The sequence below is a fragment of the Amphiprion ocellaris genome, chromosome 11, assembly GCF_022539595.1.
Source record: "Amphiprion ocellaris isolate individual 3 ecotype Okinawa chromosome 11, ASM2253959v1, whole genome shotgun sequence".
NCBI lineage: Eukaryota > Metazoa > Chordata > Actinopteri > Pomacentridae > Amphiprion > Amphiprion ocellaris.
In genome coordinates, this window is record NC_072776.1 from 10,416,768 (window position 1) to 10,435,827 (window position 19,060).

Here is a 19,060-nt window from a genome sequence, read left to right on the forward strand (position 1 = left end):
ATTAGGTGTAGTGTTCGGTCAGTATCAAGTATGTAATGTTCTGTATTCAAGTGTGTTTTCCATTTCAGTAGATTGGTTTGGTATTACTTCAGAAGTGGTACTATGTATAGTGGTCTAATTTTCCAAACGTTGTCCAGTCTTAATGAAAGAGAGAGGATCTGTATGATTTATATGGATTACCTATTTCGTCTGTCGGTAATATGTGTGTAAAAGAGAGGTGGAACCATGAAAATTACAGTTTTTCTTCACTTTTTCGAATATTTATGTTCTTCAGTTTAACTTCATAAAGAAGGCTGTATTTTGTGACTTTACCAGAAGAGTGAGCAGGAAATTGTTGTGACTGTGTTATGTGAAGTGGTAGTAAAAATCGGATTTTTTTCTGCACTTTTTTCTGCCCAGAGGGAGACTAAAATATATGCAGGAAAAACAAAGTAAAGCGATGAAAAGAACTCAATGGTAAACCAAAGACTCATATGAATGATGCAATTATGAGTTTTATGGATACTGCGATGACACTGACTGTTCTCAGAAATTAGCATCTAAATACAGCAGCAAGGTGCATATTGTGTTTCTTTGTGGTACCAATCCAGAACCACATCATGCTGTCTTATATGGCTAATAAAGATACTACATCCTTTGACAATGCTAATCCTCCCCATCTCAGTCTTCAGTTTATGACTGAAGTTGTTGTTCCATAGTTCTTCATTCTGCACCTATAAAATGATAACACAAAGATACTATGACGACTTAAAACTTTTGCTATTTCAGAACAGTTTCTTTCAGTAAGTTCTGCATCATTGCGTTTATATATTGTTGTGGTTCTCACTCTTTATTTCCACGGTCAATCACACTATGTCTGCTCATAGTTGTAAGCTACAACAGAAGTTTATTAACTTTTTCATGCTGTCCTGCTGGGGCTCAGTCTACCAGCTGCTGTCAATCACTGCTGTCAGCACAAGTGCTGGCATGCCCCTGAAGCCATTACAAAAATAATCAATGAATTAGGGTGTTATTTTGACAGAATTATCAACTGTCCAGTGACCTCCCAAAATACTTGGACAGCTAAGCAACACTTGAAAATATTTTACCATTATTGCTTTAGATATTTATCGGATTTCAAATGATAAAACAGAAAGACAGACAAAAATATCTGGACACTCAGTGGTCGCTTCACTAAAGATCACAGTTACAATATTTTAGTATTTAGTTTGCCATCTCCTTAATCCTACCGTTCATCCAATAGTTTCTGTAATAATTGTGGTGAAAATCCATGTAAAGCGGTGGTTCTCAAACTTTTTCTGTCAGCCCCCCCTGCGGAGTACAAAAAACTTCCACACCAGTAAAATCAGAGCTAGTAACCTATAAATAACCACAACTCCAACTTTTTCCTTTTTTTTTTAGATCAAAAAGTACGTTCTGAAAATGATCACATTTAATGAACTATCTTTTTACAAAACATTATGATCATCCTGAAATGTCTTAAGAAAAATAAGTTCAATTTCAACAATATTATGCCTCAGTTGATCATTTACACATGTGCATTGCAATTTACAGATCACAGTTTATCTACAAAGGCACAAAACATTTAGTCCCAGCTATCTGGAACTGAACAATGTAGGATTTAACTTTATGATCAAAACAACATGTCAAGCTCTAGAAATTATTTAAAATGTACAGTTTTACAAATTTACAATTTACAGTTAAGGTCTTCTCTGTAATTTTTACACTTTGTAAAATCATCCCACGGGCCGAAATGGACCATCTGGTGGGTCGGTTTTGGTCCGCGGGCCGTATGTGTGACTTCCCTGTTAAAAATAATCGGAGTAGATGAGCCGAGGTGGTGACATCATCAAGTAATTCAATTGCACATTAACGATGCGTTCTTGCATTCTCAGGAGCACTTCCAAGTCCATACTTGTGTACTTATTTGCCAAATACGCAAATACGGACGCAAGTGTGGACTCGCACGCAAGTATGGACTTGCGTACTTGTTATTGAGAAACGGCTAGCGCAGTTTGAGTATTGTTGTGCGCCACAAAAAACAGGCTGATGTTAAGACAATAGTTCAGCTAATTAGTTCTGCATAGTAGGACCTTTTTCTCCCAGTTGGTCACGCTCCCCCGTCATGCCTCTGCGCCCCACCAGGAGGACATTCCCCACATTTTGAGAAACATTGATGTACAGGAACCTGTGAGATTTGTTTCTAAACGCATTATAATGTCAGAAAATGAGAACATGTGAAGTAGCAATTTGCAAACTATTTTCTATTATTTTTCTGCTCAGGATTTTTTGGGCAAAGGATGACACCCTGGAGCCACACTTTGCATGACCCGTCTTCAGAACATTATAACTTCATAAAAACTAAAGCACATAAGCATCTATGGTTCTCCAACTCAGTCGCTAGTTACCACACCTACTTTCACCCACAGTTTGCTAGCTAGGTGTTAGTTTGTCCAGCCTTTTGAAAGGCTTTTGAAGTGAATTATATCTTGCAATTGCCATTGATTTCTAAAGTGATCCATGTTTTTTGACACAACAGCTTTTGAGACAGGAAGATTAAGTTTCAGGGCTCACCAGCGAGTGATCTTTGTGCAAACAAGCTATGCTTGACCTTGCCCCTGACCTCTTTTCATTTGTCTTCGCCATATTTGCAATTGCTTTTAGCTAACCAGTTCCAAGGTCATTTATAGTTGATGTATGAAGTCAGCTACCAAGTCATTCATGCAGTTGCCTCTAGCAGAGTAACCACAGTAACACAGTAATAATGGGCATGTTCCACAAAGTTTGACAGTGAGAAGTTATATAATTTAGTTTGTTGCTATTTAGAGTGGTATCCTTTTTTCAAGTGACAGCCAGATTATTTGTTTGTAGCAGGAATTATTTGTTTGTGTTAAATGTGTTGAAGTTGTTTTTTCTGAAATAACCTGCTGAACCTCATGCAAGTTCGCTGATAGTTTAAAACGTTTTTGGCCTGGTTTTTGGGGCAGCACTGAAATAGTCTAATAAGGAGCCTGCAGGAAGGCTTTGGGACTATCGGACCATCTCTGAGGTGTGCAGCTGGCCTGAGGCAAAATTAGAATTTTTTAGTGTCCTGCTGTTTCTTCATTGTTGATATTAGGGCTTCATTAGAGCACAGGGATTTCCAATCTTTAGTAATGCACAATAAGAAAGACACTATTTTTTGATATGCTCAATTTGGCCACTGACTTTATACATCAACTATGTTTGGAGTGAAATTCTGAAACCCTGCAGAGACAGATCACAAAACCCTCAAATGTTATCAGCGATAATAAAATGCTCACCGCTTTTGAGCAGCATAAATGCCACTTAGCTGGATGAGAGTTTTGTTGGCACCCTCTGGGGCCTGCACAGGCAGGATCTGTGGTGTCAGCGCTCAGACAGGTTTAGAGGTGACATCAAGGTGAATGCTGAGTTGTAGAATGGTAGGAAATCATTGATATTCTAACTCCGAGGCTGCAAATGGCTTGGTGGCAGATGGAGTCTTTGTCAGGAAAGAAAAATGGCAGCTAGGGAGCATCAACGCCATTTTCCTCTATCAGCTCTGCTGGCGGGCGGTGACCTTCTGCCGCTCACAAAGATCCCCGAGCACATGATCAGTTATCTCACTTCCATTGTTTACTAAGCTAGTGGAAAAGAATTTAAATGTCAGTTTTTTAGAGAGAAATTGCATGCGTAATCATAAACAAGGTTTGTTGTTTGTGTATAATGAGGAAGCAAATTAGGTAGGGAACAAGCATTTGCACCCTTGAAGGAAAAATAAACCAGAATAGGTTTGACTGTTGGTAAAGAATTACTGCAATTGATTTGACTGATCTCCATCAATTTCTTAATCCTCTGGGATCTTGGCCACCGTTTTTATTTACTGTTGGCTTACTATAAACACATTTATATATTCAGAATCTGAGATGGAATCAAATAACTAATATATATATATAATATATTTAGTATAGCTTGAGGCATTTAAAAATGTAGGTATGTTGGATCTCTTCAAACTCTTAACCTAAGACCTCAGTAAACAAACAAACATATCAATTAGGACCCTGGAGGGTTAGACAACATTGTTAATGGAAGTGATTCCTCAGGAGTATGGTTAGATTGCATGGCATCAATTTGGCAAGCGGTTTTCATTAACATTGTTTGACTCAAAATAAATAATTTGCTAAGATGGAAATGTTTATAATGATTATAATGTTTATGCAAATGATATTAATTTGTTAATGGCCCTTCTCATTACACAGCAGCACAGAGTAACACTGTGATATGCGCTCATTGTTCTTGACTGTAAACAAATCAGAATAAAATATTGGATGAACCTGGGGAGAGTTGAGGAAAATGAACAAACGATGCAAAAAGCAAATGACATTGAGACACCAGTTTAATATGTATGTATTTCAGCTTGATGGTTGATTTCATTAGCAGATCTCATTGTTATGCATTGAGTGTCCTCCTGCAGTAAAATGAATATTGTATAGCCTGAATATTCAGGAGGAAATATTTAAATTTGAGTGGCATACTTGAGGAAAAAGCATTGTCTCCCTACTGGAGATTCGGGTTATTTACTAAAACATCATTTATACACCACATTGATCTTCCATCATTCCAAATATATATATTTTTTTAATTTATTTTTTAACATTTAAAATGCTGAGTAGTTGTCTCTGTCTTCAGCTGTCAAGTCTGACTTTGCCAGCATTTCATTATAAGGTCCCTGTACCAGAATCGGGCTATATCTGTCATTAAAACACAACCTACCACCATTTTTCAAAGGTTGCCGGATGCAGCTCATTCAGTGAAGAGGCTGCCTGGTACTGCAGTGATTTAAAGGGATGTAGCATTGTTGCGCTTCACTTCTGTTGCTTCCAATTTGGTAGAGTGGCAGTTGTGAATTTGAAACCGTTTCAGTGTCACAGACTTAATGTTAGAAGGGTGTTTTACACTCGCTAGTTTACAGCTTAGTAAAAATGTCAGTTTCAAATCTGACGCTGGCCTGATGTGGAAGATAAAGAGACTTCATGTATTTCAAATTTCTCCTTCTGTAGATCCCAAGTTGTTCATTTTGACCTCACGGTTGTGAAGCTGTTACTGACTGGATTTGGGACTGTTAGGTTAAGTAGAAAAAATAGTCCAAGACTCAAAGAGTTAAACTGCATGTTTGACAACCTAAATGTTTGCATTCAGCAATGGGCAAATTGCACATTTTGTTGATTTTTGTAGTAAAAAGAAGTAATTGCAACAACTGCAGAGAAGACACAGTATCTTTTTTCACGCGCTATGGATTATTTTGATCGTTTTCCTGTTGTATAAACTAGCCTGTACTCAGTATCACTTTCATGACTGACTGCATCACATTTTCATCCAGAATTTAGTGATATTTAGTGGAATCTGTTTTTCCCTCAATCTGTGCGGTGTCTCTTGTCACACTTTAAACTTCATCTGTCCATATGGCTTTATTTCAAAACTAGTCTGACTTCAGCAGATATCACCTAGCATACTTGAGATGTTATATTTTGTGATTAGGTCACAATTAAAGTTTCTTTTTGATGATAATTACAATGTAGACCCAGTTTGTGCACAGTAACAGGGTGTACCACAACTCCTGCCAGCTAAACCTTCAGGCAGCTTCTTTGCAATCATATGGGGGTTTTGCTTTGTGCAAATGGATGTGCCCTTTTATCTGAACATTTTTTTGGTCTCCTAGATCTTGTCTTGACTCCTGCAGTTCCTCTAAACTGACTTGCAAATTGCACACTGAAAGCACTTTGGTATCTTTTTATATCCTAGCCCTGCTACATGTCAATTAGCTTCAGTTTAGATCTTTCATCATTTACTTAGAGAACCCCATGTTTGTTGTCTTCTTTAATATTGTCACCGGCTGAAAATTCTTACTAACAATTCGTTACCTCACCTGACAAATCTTAAGGAGCCAATTCAGGTCTAATAATTAAATGAAGTTCTTAGTTGTTGTTTATGTTTTGGTAAAGAGTAATAGTACATTATTTTAATCTATTGTTTTTTTTTTTTTTATTTACTTCTTTTCACTTTAATTATAACTTTTGCATCAGAAATGTAGCCAAACGTGCATCAGAGTGGCACGTTTGACAAATTGATAGACTATCAACATTCATTTTCCTCAGTCTCAATGACTCATGTTAGGTTTCATTGACCAAACAGCCTCAGGAACTTTTTCTCCTTCTCATGTTTGCTTCTTTGAAAATGTTGAAAATTGTAAAGACAAAAAACAAAGGGCTTCATTTAAGTCACATAATTTTTTTGTATGCAACAAAATGTGTTGTTATGTAACACTGATTGTATATTTTGGGAAGAGGTGTAATGTGTTATTTTAAAACAGAAAGGCTTGATGTCTATCTCAAATTAGCTGTAATATGAGCGGTGTTTTTCTGCTTTAGTACAAATCCACATTGATGTTATGTACTCTCTTGTGCCTGTTTCTTATTTGCTTGTCCAGAGTTGAGCAAAATCATGCTGCTGTATTGTAAAAAACTTAACTTGTTTTGTTTGACCAGTTCTTTTCAAGAAAATTTCAAGAAAGAAAGAGTGACATATCTTTTTATTTTTTAAAAGACTTTAAATACTGTATCAGATTTGTAAAAATCTAATGTCAGTCAGGTGTGTGGGTGTATGTCTAGTCTGTATGGCAAGAATTCTGAAAATGATGGATGCCCAAGAAAAAGCCAAAGATCTAGTAAAGTACTGGTCTGTCTCTGTAGGCATTAGTCATTACATTTGGAAAAGACGCTGCTCCCTGCATCTACCTTTTGTGTGTCAAAATGTTTGGTATATGTGTGCGCTATTTCCTCCTCTTTCTCACAGCACTGTTGGAGTTCTGTTTTGGGTGAAGTGCTTTTGCACTTAACATTTGCACGTTATCACTACTGACTCAAAGCCAAGTCTCTTGACCGCTTGCATGAGTATATCTACTGCATGCGCACTGTATGACACATGTGGCTGTTCTAAATATGATTGTTATAAAGCGAAAGCAACAGTACACCAAACCACGATCAGTACACGCCCCGGTTATATTTCTAGTTGTATGCCAAATAGACAGACTACTGTCACAGTGACCTTAGATATGATAATGTTTTACAGCTATGAAATGTTCACCTATGGACACTAGTGTTCAGCATCATAGTCACTGTTAGTTTTATATGATAAACGTACAGGGTAAAGTAGTGCAAGCAGGTGATGGAAATATTCATTTAGCAGCAGAGCAGAAGCTCTTTTTGTGGAGATGGCAGACAGGAAATTATTTTCCCTGCACATTCATCAAAATAAAAATAGTCTGAGTATCCCAAGTGACTCTCCCACATCTATTGAAGCCACAGCTGCATGTACTGTGCGCTTAGTATTAACTCTCCAATGAATTTCAGGTGTTTTTGAGCACTATTAAAATAAGCCCTTCTTTTTTTTCCCCCTCATCTCGGAGCCATTGTCCTGTTTCATCCCTCAAGAATTAGCATATTTAAAATAATGAAATGTCCTATTTAATTTGAAAACCTCTCCCTGTTACTTTTCTGAAATTATGTGATACTCAGTCACATCCTGGTCCCAAGAATAAAGAACTCTGGGTAGCAAAGCAGTTACTTTGTTGAAGGAAAGGTATTTTCCTTCAACACACTTCAGTCTCTGATAACCTTTGATTTAATGGCTAACAGGAGCAGAATGTCAACAGGGACTGTCTGTATTCCAAAGTGCTCAGTCTGGGGTTCTAGTGCAGCCCCTGCACAGATAACAGTGTTTCATTTTGACAGCCACATAAAGAATTTTCAGAGCATTATAGAATAAAGTGCATCTGTGTTTATCTCTGAATTTCAATCTGTCATATTTGTCCTAAAATACGCAGCAATGAAAAAATATTATTCAATCAATCAATCAAATCCATCAGTGGGAACAACTCAGATTCATGTCATTAAGTAAACAATTTCTATTGTAAACTAGAGTACATAATATGTGTTTTGTTCTCCTCGTCTGTTTGTAATCTGTCATGTGCAAGACTAAACAAGAAATGTAAAACTTGGCTTCTTCACAAAGAAGTAGTTTTTTTTTAAAACTGCAGTATCTTAGTGACTTGTTTAACTTTACATTTGGGGTAAACAAAATTAGCAATCACATTTTTTAGCATTTCTTCATTTAGCATGGTCCAAACCACTATCACTAGTTTCTATTTCTGTATTTTATTTTTTTAATAGTTTTTTTTTTTTAAAGAATGTTCCTAAAATATCCTATTACTCAGCTAAGGAACGCGACAGGGTTATGACGATTACGTTGGTTTGTCTGTTCATCTGTTAGCAACATTACTCAAAACCGGACTAACGGATTTCAATGAAATTTTCAGGGAAGGTCAGAAATGACACAAGGACCAATTGAGGGCAGTCTTGAAATGCTGTCATTAAAAAGCACATTTTTTGTTGTTGTTTGTTCACTGCTAAATTGAGAGTCAAGGTGGAGATAAGTGAGCAGTGTCTTTTATTTGTTTGTCAGCATGATTGCACAAAAAAACTACAAAGCTGCATTTCATGAAACTTGCTAGAGTGGTAGGTCATGGACACAAAAGGTTTTCATTAAATTTTTTGCAAATTTTGCAACTGCACTCAATCTTAATAAAATAGTCTTGAGTGGTTTTATGTTTGCTTTCATGCAGCTCCTATAATGAAGAAAAATACTTTATAGAAAAAGTTTGGTTTGTATAATAGTGTACTGTAGTGTGGTTAGTATGGACACAGATTTGAATTTTGGAGTACCAAATGAAATGAATGTATTTTTCAAAATATTATATTAGAAAAGATGGAAGTGGCCTCATCATTCAGTAGTTTTGCACTAGATAGCATTTTTAATCAGGTTGTTCCACACAGTCCTGTGTTATTTATGGGAACTTTACCCATGCGGAAATGATTAATCCTGAACCTCTGTATGTTGCTTTGCAGTTAGTGCTGGTGAAGGAAATGTTGTCTTTTTTCGTTCCCTTGATTGTAAATGCTCTTTTTTCACATTTGGGAGATTTTCAAGATTTAATGTTTCGCTTTCTTATTTACTGTGTTGTGTTAGCATACCAAACAGTGCCCACAATCCTAAAACTATGTCCCTGCTTGTATATTATGTTCAGAAACCGGTTTTTGAACAGGGAAGTGAACAAAAAAAAAAAAAAACTAAAATCACACGCACAAAAAACAAACATCAAATCATAATCTACATAGTGATGTCTCATTTGGCCAGCATGGCCTACAGAGTGGTTTCTTTTTGTAATACTTATGTTTTTGACTGTGCTTAATTTGCTTTCCAAACAAATGAAGAGTTGAACAGGCAGAGCATCTGTGGTGTTGACAACTTTGGTGAATTGTGCACCTTGAGGAGTTAATCTTTTTCACAGCGAATGCCTTCCAAAAGCGCTACCTGGAAATTCTATCAGCATATAATTTATAAAGTACATCATTTTAACTTCCCCTTTTTTTCTGTAAGCTGTGTTTTTTGCACATATTTTCAAGGCCATATACACTGTTAATGATGTTTGACTTGCTTATTATATAGCATAAATGTGTTGATCATCCTAGTAGGTGAAGCCAGGCAGCTGACTGTTAAGCAAATGGAACACTCCATTGACAGGAGTAGATGCTGAATACTTTTATGCTCTTCTATCTTGTATCTTGAGTTTCTGACCCCACTGCAGAGTGAAGAATGTGTGAAAGCTGAAAGACCTAATCCCTCCATTCGTGATCTGCTAGTTTTGAGGGCCCTTCTTGTTTCTTTGTATTTCAAGAAATGGTTATGGGAGTGTAATTAAAGTGACTGGTGCAGAGACGTCCTCATGCGTCTGCAGTATGCATTATTCTGATGCACATGTTTTGCTATTGAAAGTTATGCATCCATTTTATCAGTCTGACATTGTACAGTTGCAAGAGTACAGAGCCATATTCCTGGGTTAAAATTCCTCATCATCTCACTTTTTCTATATTTGTGTGACCTTCATTTAGGATATTCAGTGCGTGCTCTGTGCACAGATGTTTGTTTGAATGTAACCGGCATCATCTGCTTCAATAAAGCAGCGGACATATGGACACAGTGTCACTAATGCCTTGAAAGGGACACTCCGGATCTGTTTTATTGCTTCATTTGGCGCACTGCTGTCCTACTTCCCATTACGGTTGCCATGTGATTTATGTTGTGCTCTTTGGGGAGTGAGTGAGTGAGAGAGAGAGAAGGAGAGGGAGGGGAGCTGGGAATGAAGATGCTATGATAGCGATGCTCACCTTGATCCTGGCTGCCTTTTATTTGATCTTGGACATTGACAGTAGGGAGTGATGGGTTAAAAGCACTGTTGAGACTCATGTTTTCCCATACAAAAATGCTGTTTGTTTGGCCATGAAAAAAATGAGGATACCGTAGTGTTGAGCCTTGAAGACTGACAAAACCTTGGACTTTTTATGCTCACTGTCTTCAGCATTATAGCTAGAATCACATTATGACACTGCGCCATACAACCCCCTATAGAACTTGATTGATTATGTCTCCTAACATACTACAAACAGATTTTTCCATATAATCCACTAAATGTATTCCTCACGGTTGTCTGTCTAATAAGCAAATAAGCAGTAATCTTAATGTCATGGGGGTGTCTTCTGTTACAGTAAAATCTAAACTAATTGGTGTCCTTTGCTCTGCTATGCTTTATCTAGAAATGTAGAATGATAAATAACCTTTGCACCAGCATTGTACTCTCATGTTTAAATTATAGTTTTGTTTCCTGTGATTGCACCTGATTTATATTCAAGGCGTTTTTCCGTGTTGCATGCAGATGCATACATTTCCCAATCCTGTACTAATAAACTGAGGTATTTGTCTGTTGAATTACTCGAAAATTTTTTGTCAGTCCAGTTGCATTTTTCACTGCATGTGAGCTAGGAGAAAGTGCTTTAACTTATAAACTAGTAAAACTATCTCCCATTAACAGTGATCAAGTACAAGAATGAATGCCAAAGCAAACTGATGTTGAGGATATATTTTTCTTTTGAGCTTTCATTGCTTTATATCTAATCTGTTTTCTGAAGTGTGCAAAAATAAATAAATCATTGCCACATATCCCTTTAAACAATAGAAAGCATATGGACATCTGCCTTTTGGGCCACAAAAATCTTACAATTTTAACATTGCTCTCAGTGAGCAAATTCATTTCTTTAATTTATCATTAACAAATACCCATTATAATTATGCTGTTAAATCATGGTGAAAATTGATTGTGTAAACGAGGAGGATGTAGTGGGATTTTTTTAATGGTAAAATCACAGTGTATGTGATTATTTGTAATCTTTAGGTGTCGGCTTGCTTTTCCTGCTACTCCCTTTCAAACAAACACTGCAAATACTTTGAAGTACCAACATAATTAGGCCAGGAACAGGTAAACTGTGACTCTCATATTTACAGTTGTGTTTCTTCACGTTAAGTGTAGCTTACAGTTTTAAAAAAAATATATGCTGTTTTCCTGGGGATGCCATCTTCCCTGTACCAGCTGCATTTTCTAAGCCAACAACAACAGATTAATAGCATCTGATTGGGGGATGCATGAAATTACTTGTCCTTTTCTCGCTCTCGACCCCCTCTCTTCCTTCTTCTCTGTATGTGTCTAATTAAAAACTGCAGGCACAGCTATACAGTTTATTGCCAGTGCTTGCTGTTGATGGGGCAGCTGTAGGCAGGAACTGGGGGAATGTGTTCATGATGGATGTCAGACTGTGTAGAACATGTGGGGCTCCTGTTTCCAGGCTCCACGTCCCACCCCCAGATCACTCCTCATGAAAATGATCTCCATGCAGACTGTGCGCTGCTGTGAAGGACAAATGCACTTCTTGAAACATTTGTCATACTGAGGCCTCACATCATTCATCAGAGTTAATTTGCCACCTTAATGTTTCCAATGTATTCACGGTAGCATTCTATACTTATTTAAAGCTGTCGATCTAAGCAGTACCCTGAAAAATGATGATAGCAGAATGCCTACGCTTTGTATTTTGCAGGTATTTCTCAAGAGTAGAAGTGGTTTATTATCCTGGCTGTATCAGCACAGGTGGATCTCTTTGCTTTGCACACAGCATGCATATGCTCTTGCATAGCAGGTCAAAGATATGATTACACTGATGCCTAAAACTGTATGGCTGAGACAGGAAAATTAGGGATTACATGGTGGTTGAAGGTGTTTAGTAACACTAGGGCAGCTATGGATCACATTTACTGAGACAGTAGTACAACTGCTGTAGTGTCACAGAGCATCCCAGAGTCTGTCCAATGTAACCAACACTGTTCAGCCATCTGCTACCCAAGTCACCCAGTCAGGGTTGTCGATCAGTTGCTCCATAGGCTCTTTATTTACAACCATGTGCTTCCACAAAGTCTGGAGAGCACATGGTTTCTTTGAGCGTGGTCATAAAAAAGAGGCCCTGCTGAAAAGAACAAACCTGAGATGAATGATAAACCAGCTCTTAATGCAGAGTATTGATTGTGAAGCAATGCAGTGTTTTTTGTTTTAATCACTCTGCACCACTTCTCTCATGACAGCATACTTAATGTACTTTAGCACCATCAACTGAAAGGACGGCGTTTTCCCAAGTGTAGAGATTCCAGAAAAGGATGAATTACTTTGTTTAGGTTGTGCAGCTGTTGAGGAGAACAGCATCACACTTACCTGAGTTTGTCAAAATCATCACCTAATTTTCATGTTGTGTTGCTGTATGTCCAATGAAAGACCTCAAGTATCAAAGAAATCCCACAAGATGATCTATTATTGTTGCTTTTCACTCATTTTTGAGCACCATTTTGTACATACAGACTCCTAAAATTATACAGAGGTATGCAGGTGCTGTCTTGTATGCAAAACCAAACTAGTCTCACCTTATTAAGTAATCAGTACTGATCTAATTGTGTAAGTGTGTTAGTTTCTATTTTGAATGCTTCCACGGAGGACCAGAAATGTTGTCAGACAGGACATAAATTCCCTCCACTGTATCATCATCAGACCTAGTAGGCAATAGCTGGCCTTGAAAATATCCCTCTGCCTGACTGTATGAGTAATGTTATGTGATGCTGTAGTTTTTCCCCAACGCAGGTCAGTCTAAAGTTTCCTTCTGTGACTGGTCACATCAGTCAGACACAACACTTCATCACTTTCCAGGTAGAGTGGGAGTCAAGGCCAGGAACCGTAACTTATCTTCAGAGGACACTGGCAGAATGAAGAACTGATTGAAACTATTAGAAGCAATGAATTTCATCTGAACTGTGGGTGTACCACTGAACTTGTTATGTACCAAGCTACTGCCACCCCACACACTCCATTTTCTGTCATCCTTTGACCATAAAAGCCTGCCCCGCGTTGAGCCCTCATTCTGCGCATCTTGTGTGTAGACAGAAGTGGGGGAAAAGAAAAGCTCCACATATAATTGACTTCATCTCAGCTGGGCTGTCGGGTAACCTCAAACAGAGTGACAAGTGGGGGAGTGAAGGGCTTTTTAAAATTTCCTTTACTGCAATCAACTGCTGGGAAGTCTCTCTGCTTTTTACATCCCCATATCCTCCCATCCAGAATATCACTGAGGTCAAAAATGAATCGTGTTGGTATTTCTCTGTGGTAGCAGAGGGAATTAATTGTGTTAAGTGGGATGATGAGCACCAGTGGGGCTCTGTGAGCTTTTGGATCCAGCAGACTGTCAACACTGTCAGACAGTCAAGCAACCATGTATAGAATCAATCAAGAAGCTGTTAATGTCTGAGGAGGTGGCTTTAACATTGTGATGTAATGCTAATTAGCAGGGCACCAGCAATGCATGGCAATTATAGTCAGAACTTGACACGTTTTTTAAAATATGTAATTATTCACATACTCTATATTTTTATCACTTTACTTTCATCGCATATTAGTGGTGCAAACAGAGAGACCTTGAGTAATTCGGCTCTTTATCTATGAGTAAACAGTGTGAAGATACTTACATGTACTGCCTCTTCCTTTATCTTGCGCGTACCTTCCATTAGTTTAAGAGACTGTGTTTGCAGTAAGAATACTGCAGATCCATGTTGATGACTCTGCTTCTGGATTATCGTTGTTAGCATCAGCAATCTATTATTGTGCTGAACGATAACGTGAACAAGGAGGAATGCACAAATTTTATGTCTTCTTCAGCTCTTACGTACCCAAAACAACACAAAATGAAATATGCACATTTCATCGCACAGAAAAACACTTTGGAAAAGATTAAATATACTAAATAGGTCTGTGCATTGTTTTTGCTCTTTTCTGTCATTTGTTCAAGCTTTGAATTTAAATTTATTTCATGTTTTTAGAAATGGGCTGACTTCTTGTCAAGACTGAGGTGACAGTTATGCCACTCATGTCTGTTTGATGAATAACATGTCAGCTGCTAGTGGGTCAACTACTTTAGCTCAAATATCACAAAATCCACTGACCATATGTATGTGTGCTATATGTAATTTGTTTAAAAGTAAAATGATACATTACACTTGCATGTGAGTGTAGGTTTACGTGGCAGACTGTTTATTTGGCTCACCACAGTGCATGTACTATGAAGACAAGCAATTAATTGATTAAGCAGTTAGTCAACCGAACAATTCACAGAAAAGAATTGGCTTTATTTTAGATGTAGTCACTCACACAGGCAATGGAAAACAGAAAATCTGCAGATTGTTGTTGACATTAACAGCAACGAAACACCACAAAAAAAAGAGCTGTGTTCTTTTTTTAGAGCCAAATAAATAGCAGATAACAGCAGAAGTAGAAAATATAAATGCACTAAGAAAACTAAGTGCACACTTAATTTAAATTCAGACATTTGATAAGCTTACTGTAGCTTTGAAGCCAACTGTATGTTTTTTGTGTAAATGTTTTTGTATCCATGGCAACATGTCAGCTTAGTTGGTTAGATTTGCCTCTTCGCAGCAGGGAGTAGTTGTGTTTGTTCCTGGGGCTTATTCTGTTTGGAGTTAGATTGGCCTCGCTGTAGTTGGAGACTCTAAGTTAGTCTGTTGGTGTGAGCGTGCCCTGTGATGGACTGGCAGTAATGTAGCAGGATTTCCCTACCATCTGTCCAGTGCACCAGTGCATGCTGGGATAGGCAATAGTAAGCGCATTTTCCCATTCCCTCACTAGAAACTGTTTGATTCTTTTTGTTTTATTGACCATCCAGTTTGCATAGCCAATGTGTTGAAAGAACTTTTATATTCGTGTGCACAAACAATTCTTGCAGTGACAGAAATGTGAAAATACTTTCACTCTGTAATGTTTAAAGCTTGAGAGACAAGCTGTTATTATGAGAAATGTTGTTTAATGCAAAAAATTTAAAATAATACATCATGATAACTTGTGGAGTGGTTAGATTGTTTGTGTATTTGTGGTAGTGTACATTGAAATGATTCATAGAGTTTTATTCTTTGTCTCATTAGATTCTCATTCTCTTGATAAGCCCATTTTCCTGTTAACAGATATTTTTACTCAGAGACGACATGCTGCGTTGTTTGTGGAGTCGAGTGTGAACATGGCGATAACAGTCTGAAGCATTTGTGCTGTATGTGCTTCCATACGACTGATATCCTGCTGTTTAGATCAAGATTGTGTGCGTAAATTCATCAAAATGAATTTTAAAGGTTTGTCAGTTATAAACCTATGATAATATATAATCTATTTCTTTTTATTGTTTATGACCTATGAATTCAAGCTTATTTGCTTGTTAAACACATTTTCATTTCTAGTAATAAAGTCAGGATGGCTTTTGTAAATACTCTGATACGGTCTTTATTTCTCAAGCAGTTTGGCTTATGTTGTTTACAATACTAGATTTGAGGCAACCAAACAAATCAATTTATCGCCATGACATTGACTCAAATGTCAGTTTCATTATGTACCTGAAAAATATTCCCCAATAAATATCATGTTTACAGCAAATAAAATTGTATATTAACTCTAAAATGTGTGTACAATTCATATTCCTGTCAATCTTTACAATATAATTGAATATTTATTTTTATTTGTGCCAGGGATTTATAATGGATGCACACATAATTTTTCATTACCATACTGGACATCTCCAAATGAAAGGGAAAGTGTGATGAAGCAAGGCCAAAATGATGCTCTTTTTTATTCAATGATGCTTTACAGTGTGAATATAAAAGCATCCTTGTTCTTCTGCATAAACTCCCACTCACACTACTGCAGGGAGCAGGGTCCTTTGCAATGAAGCATGGCTGCAGCTCTTTTGTCATTTGTGTCTCATCAGTGCTGTTCCTGATGAGGGATGATACTTGATATTCAGAGGGTAGCTTTGTCTCCTCAAATTAATCAGATGTGCCTGTTTTCTTGTGCAGAAGAGAATCACCGGGGAGATTGGGAAATTGTTGGTGTAATGTAAAAAAACACAACAAAGGCTGGGGGTAAAACACAATCTGGAAGCATGCATTTAAGAGGTTTTTTAGAAGAATCCACAAAACGAGGCGCTGATGAAGGAGAACAGTAGTACTGGAATCCCTGTGAAGCGATTTGGATGATGGGCAGAATAACAGTGGCCTGAGAGTCATCAGAGGAAATGGTGGAGAGTATTAAACCTCCCATTTATTCATCTGTATGGACTCAATGTAAAGGTTGTGGAGGGAGGAATGAGAATGCATTCCTAAGAGGATGAAGATACCATTTTCTGTTTAGGCTTGCTTCCTCGTTAAGTGATCACAGCTTATATGGCAGCAGCTTCACATTAAAGAGCTGTGAAGACCTTTTGATATGAATGAGTTGCCACCAGCACCATGTTTTACGTCTCTGAGCGGGTGTCTGATGTGTGCATGTTGTTTCAGCTTTGTTTTATAGTGTGCATATGTCACTCTGTATCTCTCTACTGTAATGTTCTGTATATTTCTGAATAATGATTCAACTGAATGCAAAATCATGAATACATTAAATCCTGTAGTTGTAATAAAATATGATGCATTTTGATGTGTTTCATCAGACAGTCCTCAAACATGTCTAACGTAACCTTGAAAGTGCATAATAGGGAGCATTTTCTGAGGGTTTAATAACATTGTGCCAGTGTACTCTAAATCATTCATTTGGACAATCAATGATGGAGCAGTTCACCATTTGCTGCTATAAAATACTTGAAAATACCATCTCATTTTCCCATTTACATTAATGTAAAACGTAAAAAAGCAGCACATCTGGACAATTAAAAAACTAAAACTACCAAATATTTACTTTTTTTATGATAAATGACTTCAACAGCAATTTCATTATTTATTAGACTTGTAAGAAAATAATATCACTAAATATACCTTCATAGAAGCTCTAAAAAAATCAATTCATTCAATGAATGAACTATCAGGCAGTGTTATTTGTATTAATAGTGGACACTATGTTGCCTTAACAAATGCATCTCAGACACTCTGAGTCAGACGTGGATGCTCAGTGTTGTTGTGATTTATTTCATGTAATTTGGTTGTTTTTCTTTGCTTGCGTCTCTAAGTGTTTACTGATTTGTGTTTGACAGACATGGAGTCTGCAGAGCGGCTTGCCCCGCCATCACCAGCACCGTCCTCTCTTCACATGGCCTCGTCTTCTACCAGCTCCTCCCCTGCTCCTCTCCAGACGCTCCCCACCAAGTACAGTCCAGCCCCTAGTCCTGAGGGCAGCTCCCCTCTCACCACCTGTGGTATGTAGGCACACAGAAAACTTCTCATCAGATTTACTTAGATGTGCACAGAGTCGGGGCACAAGAGCAAATGTGACTAGAAGCCATGTTAGTATGTTTTAATTTTCTGTTCACATTTTAGACCAAGTACAAACTGTATTTTAGGCAGGTTAAAGCTCATATTTCAAACATTCATCCACAAAGTAGCCTTAAATTCAGTAGCTACTAATAAATGTAAATATATCCATAATTCTGACTGACTTTTAAGATTGGTCTGCACTTTATAGCTACACTTCCACACAAACCTTTGAAGAGGCAAATCTATTTAGAGAAGCCATCCACCTAAATTCTGTGGAGACACTGATTTAACATTTTACAGTACAATAAGGCACCTCTTTTCGGTCTTAATATGTTGCAGACAATTTTGATAGGAATGAAAAGGCTGTTGAATTAATGAGTGCCAACAATTAAGAATCTGTGTATGCCCTTGTGGATTTCTTTTGACAGCCTTTTGCTCCACTTTATCTTCTGTGATTTGACATGTCTGTCAGCCTCACACTGAGCATGCAGCCACCAACATCTCTTGTTTTCTCTGAATACCAATTGTGGCCAAAGCCATTATCCACTGAGCAGAGGTGATGCATAAGCTGTCAGATTACCCCTGACCACAAAATAATGTGCAAATTTACATACCATGGTTTGTAATTATTTTCTTTTCCTTCATGATAAGATGCACCAAAAAGTAGTTTTTTTTCATGCTATCACAATGGAGAGCAGAGAGACATTCTCATAAATTATTCATTTTTCACATCCCCATGCTAAACGTGCACAGAAATTTCCCAGATAATTTATTTTGGGCTGAACACTAAATGCTGAAAGCACATTGGCACCTCTGTAGTCACATCGCTTTTATGAGTATCAAGTAAATTGAGTTTTTTCAAAGATTTCTTATCGCCTGTGGGAATCAGAAAAAAGACATCACATGCCTATTGAAGACAACACTTCTTTGAACAGAATTCCACTCAAGTTTTCATACTTTTAGAAGTCTTCTAACGGCTCTCACTGTGTGAGCTTATTTTGAAACATTTTTATGTAGCACCTCTCGACTGTATTTACAAAAAAAGAACAAATGTCTGATTCCATATTTGTGTCTAAGAAAAGACATGACTATTTTAAAAAAGTAAATGTTTTTAATTTCATAGTTGTCTCTAAATGAGGTATGGCAGATTTGTTTACAAATGTGGCTGCTCATCTGTTAACCAGGTCTTATATAAATCCACTTATGAATTCTTTACACTGGTTTCCTGTCAAATTCAGAATTCTGTTGAAGATTCTTGTCATCACTTTAAGAGCACTGC

The 19,060-nt window shown here is 37.4% G+C and overlaps 1 protein-coding gene across 3 annotated transcripts in view; it reads left to right on the forward strand.

Annotated features, from left to right (window-relative positions):
- Positions 1-19,060, forward strand: part of LOC111575749 (bromodomain adjacent to zinc finger domain protein 2B) — a 50,426-nt gene that overhangs the window by 9,469 nt on the left and 21,897 nt on the right. For all 3 annotated transcript variants that reach the window (XM_023281062.3, XM_023281061.3, XM_023281063.3), the window contains exon 3: positions 17,562-17,723. In XM_023281062.3, the coding sequence (XP_023136830.2) occupies positions 17,564-17,723 (160 nt within the window). In that variant the 5' untranslated portion in view covers positions 17,562-17,563. The remainder of the gene's footprint in view (positions 1-17,561; positions 17,724-19,060) is intronic.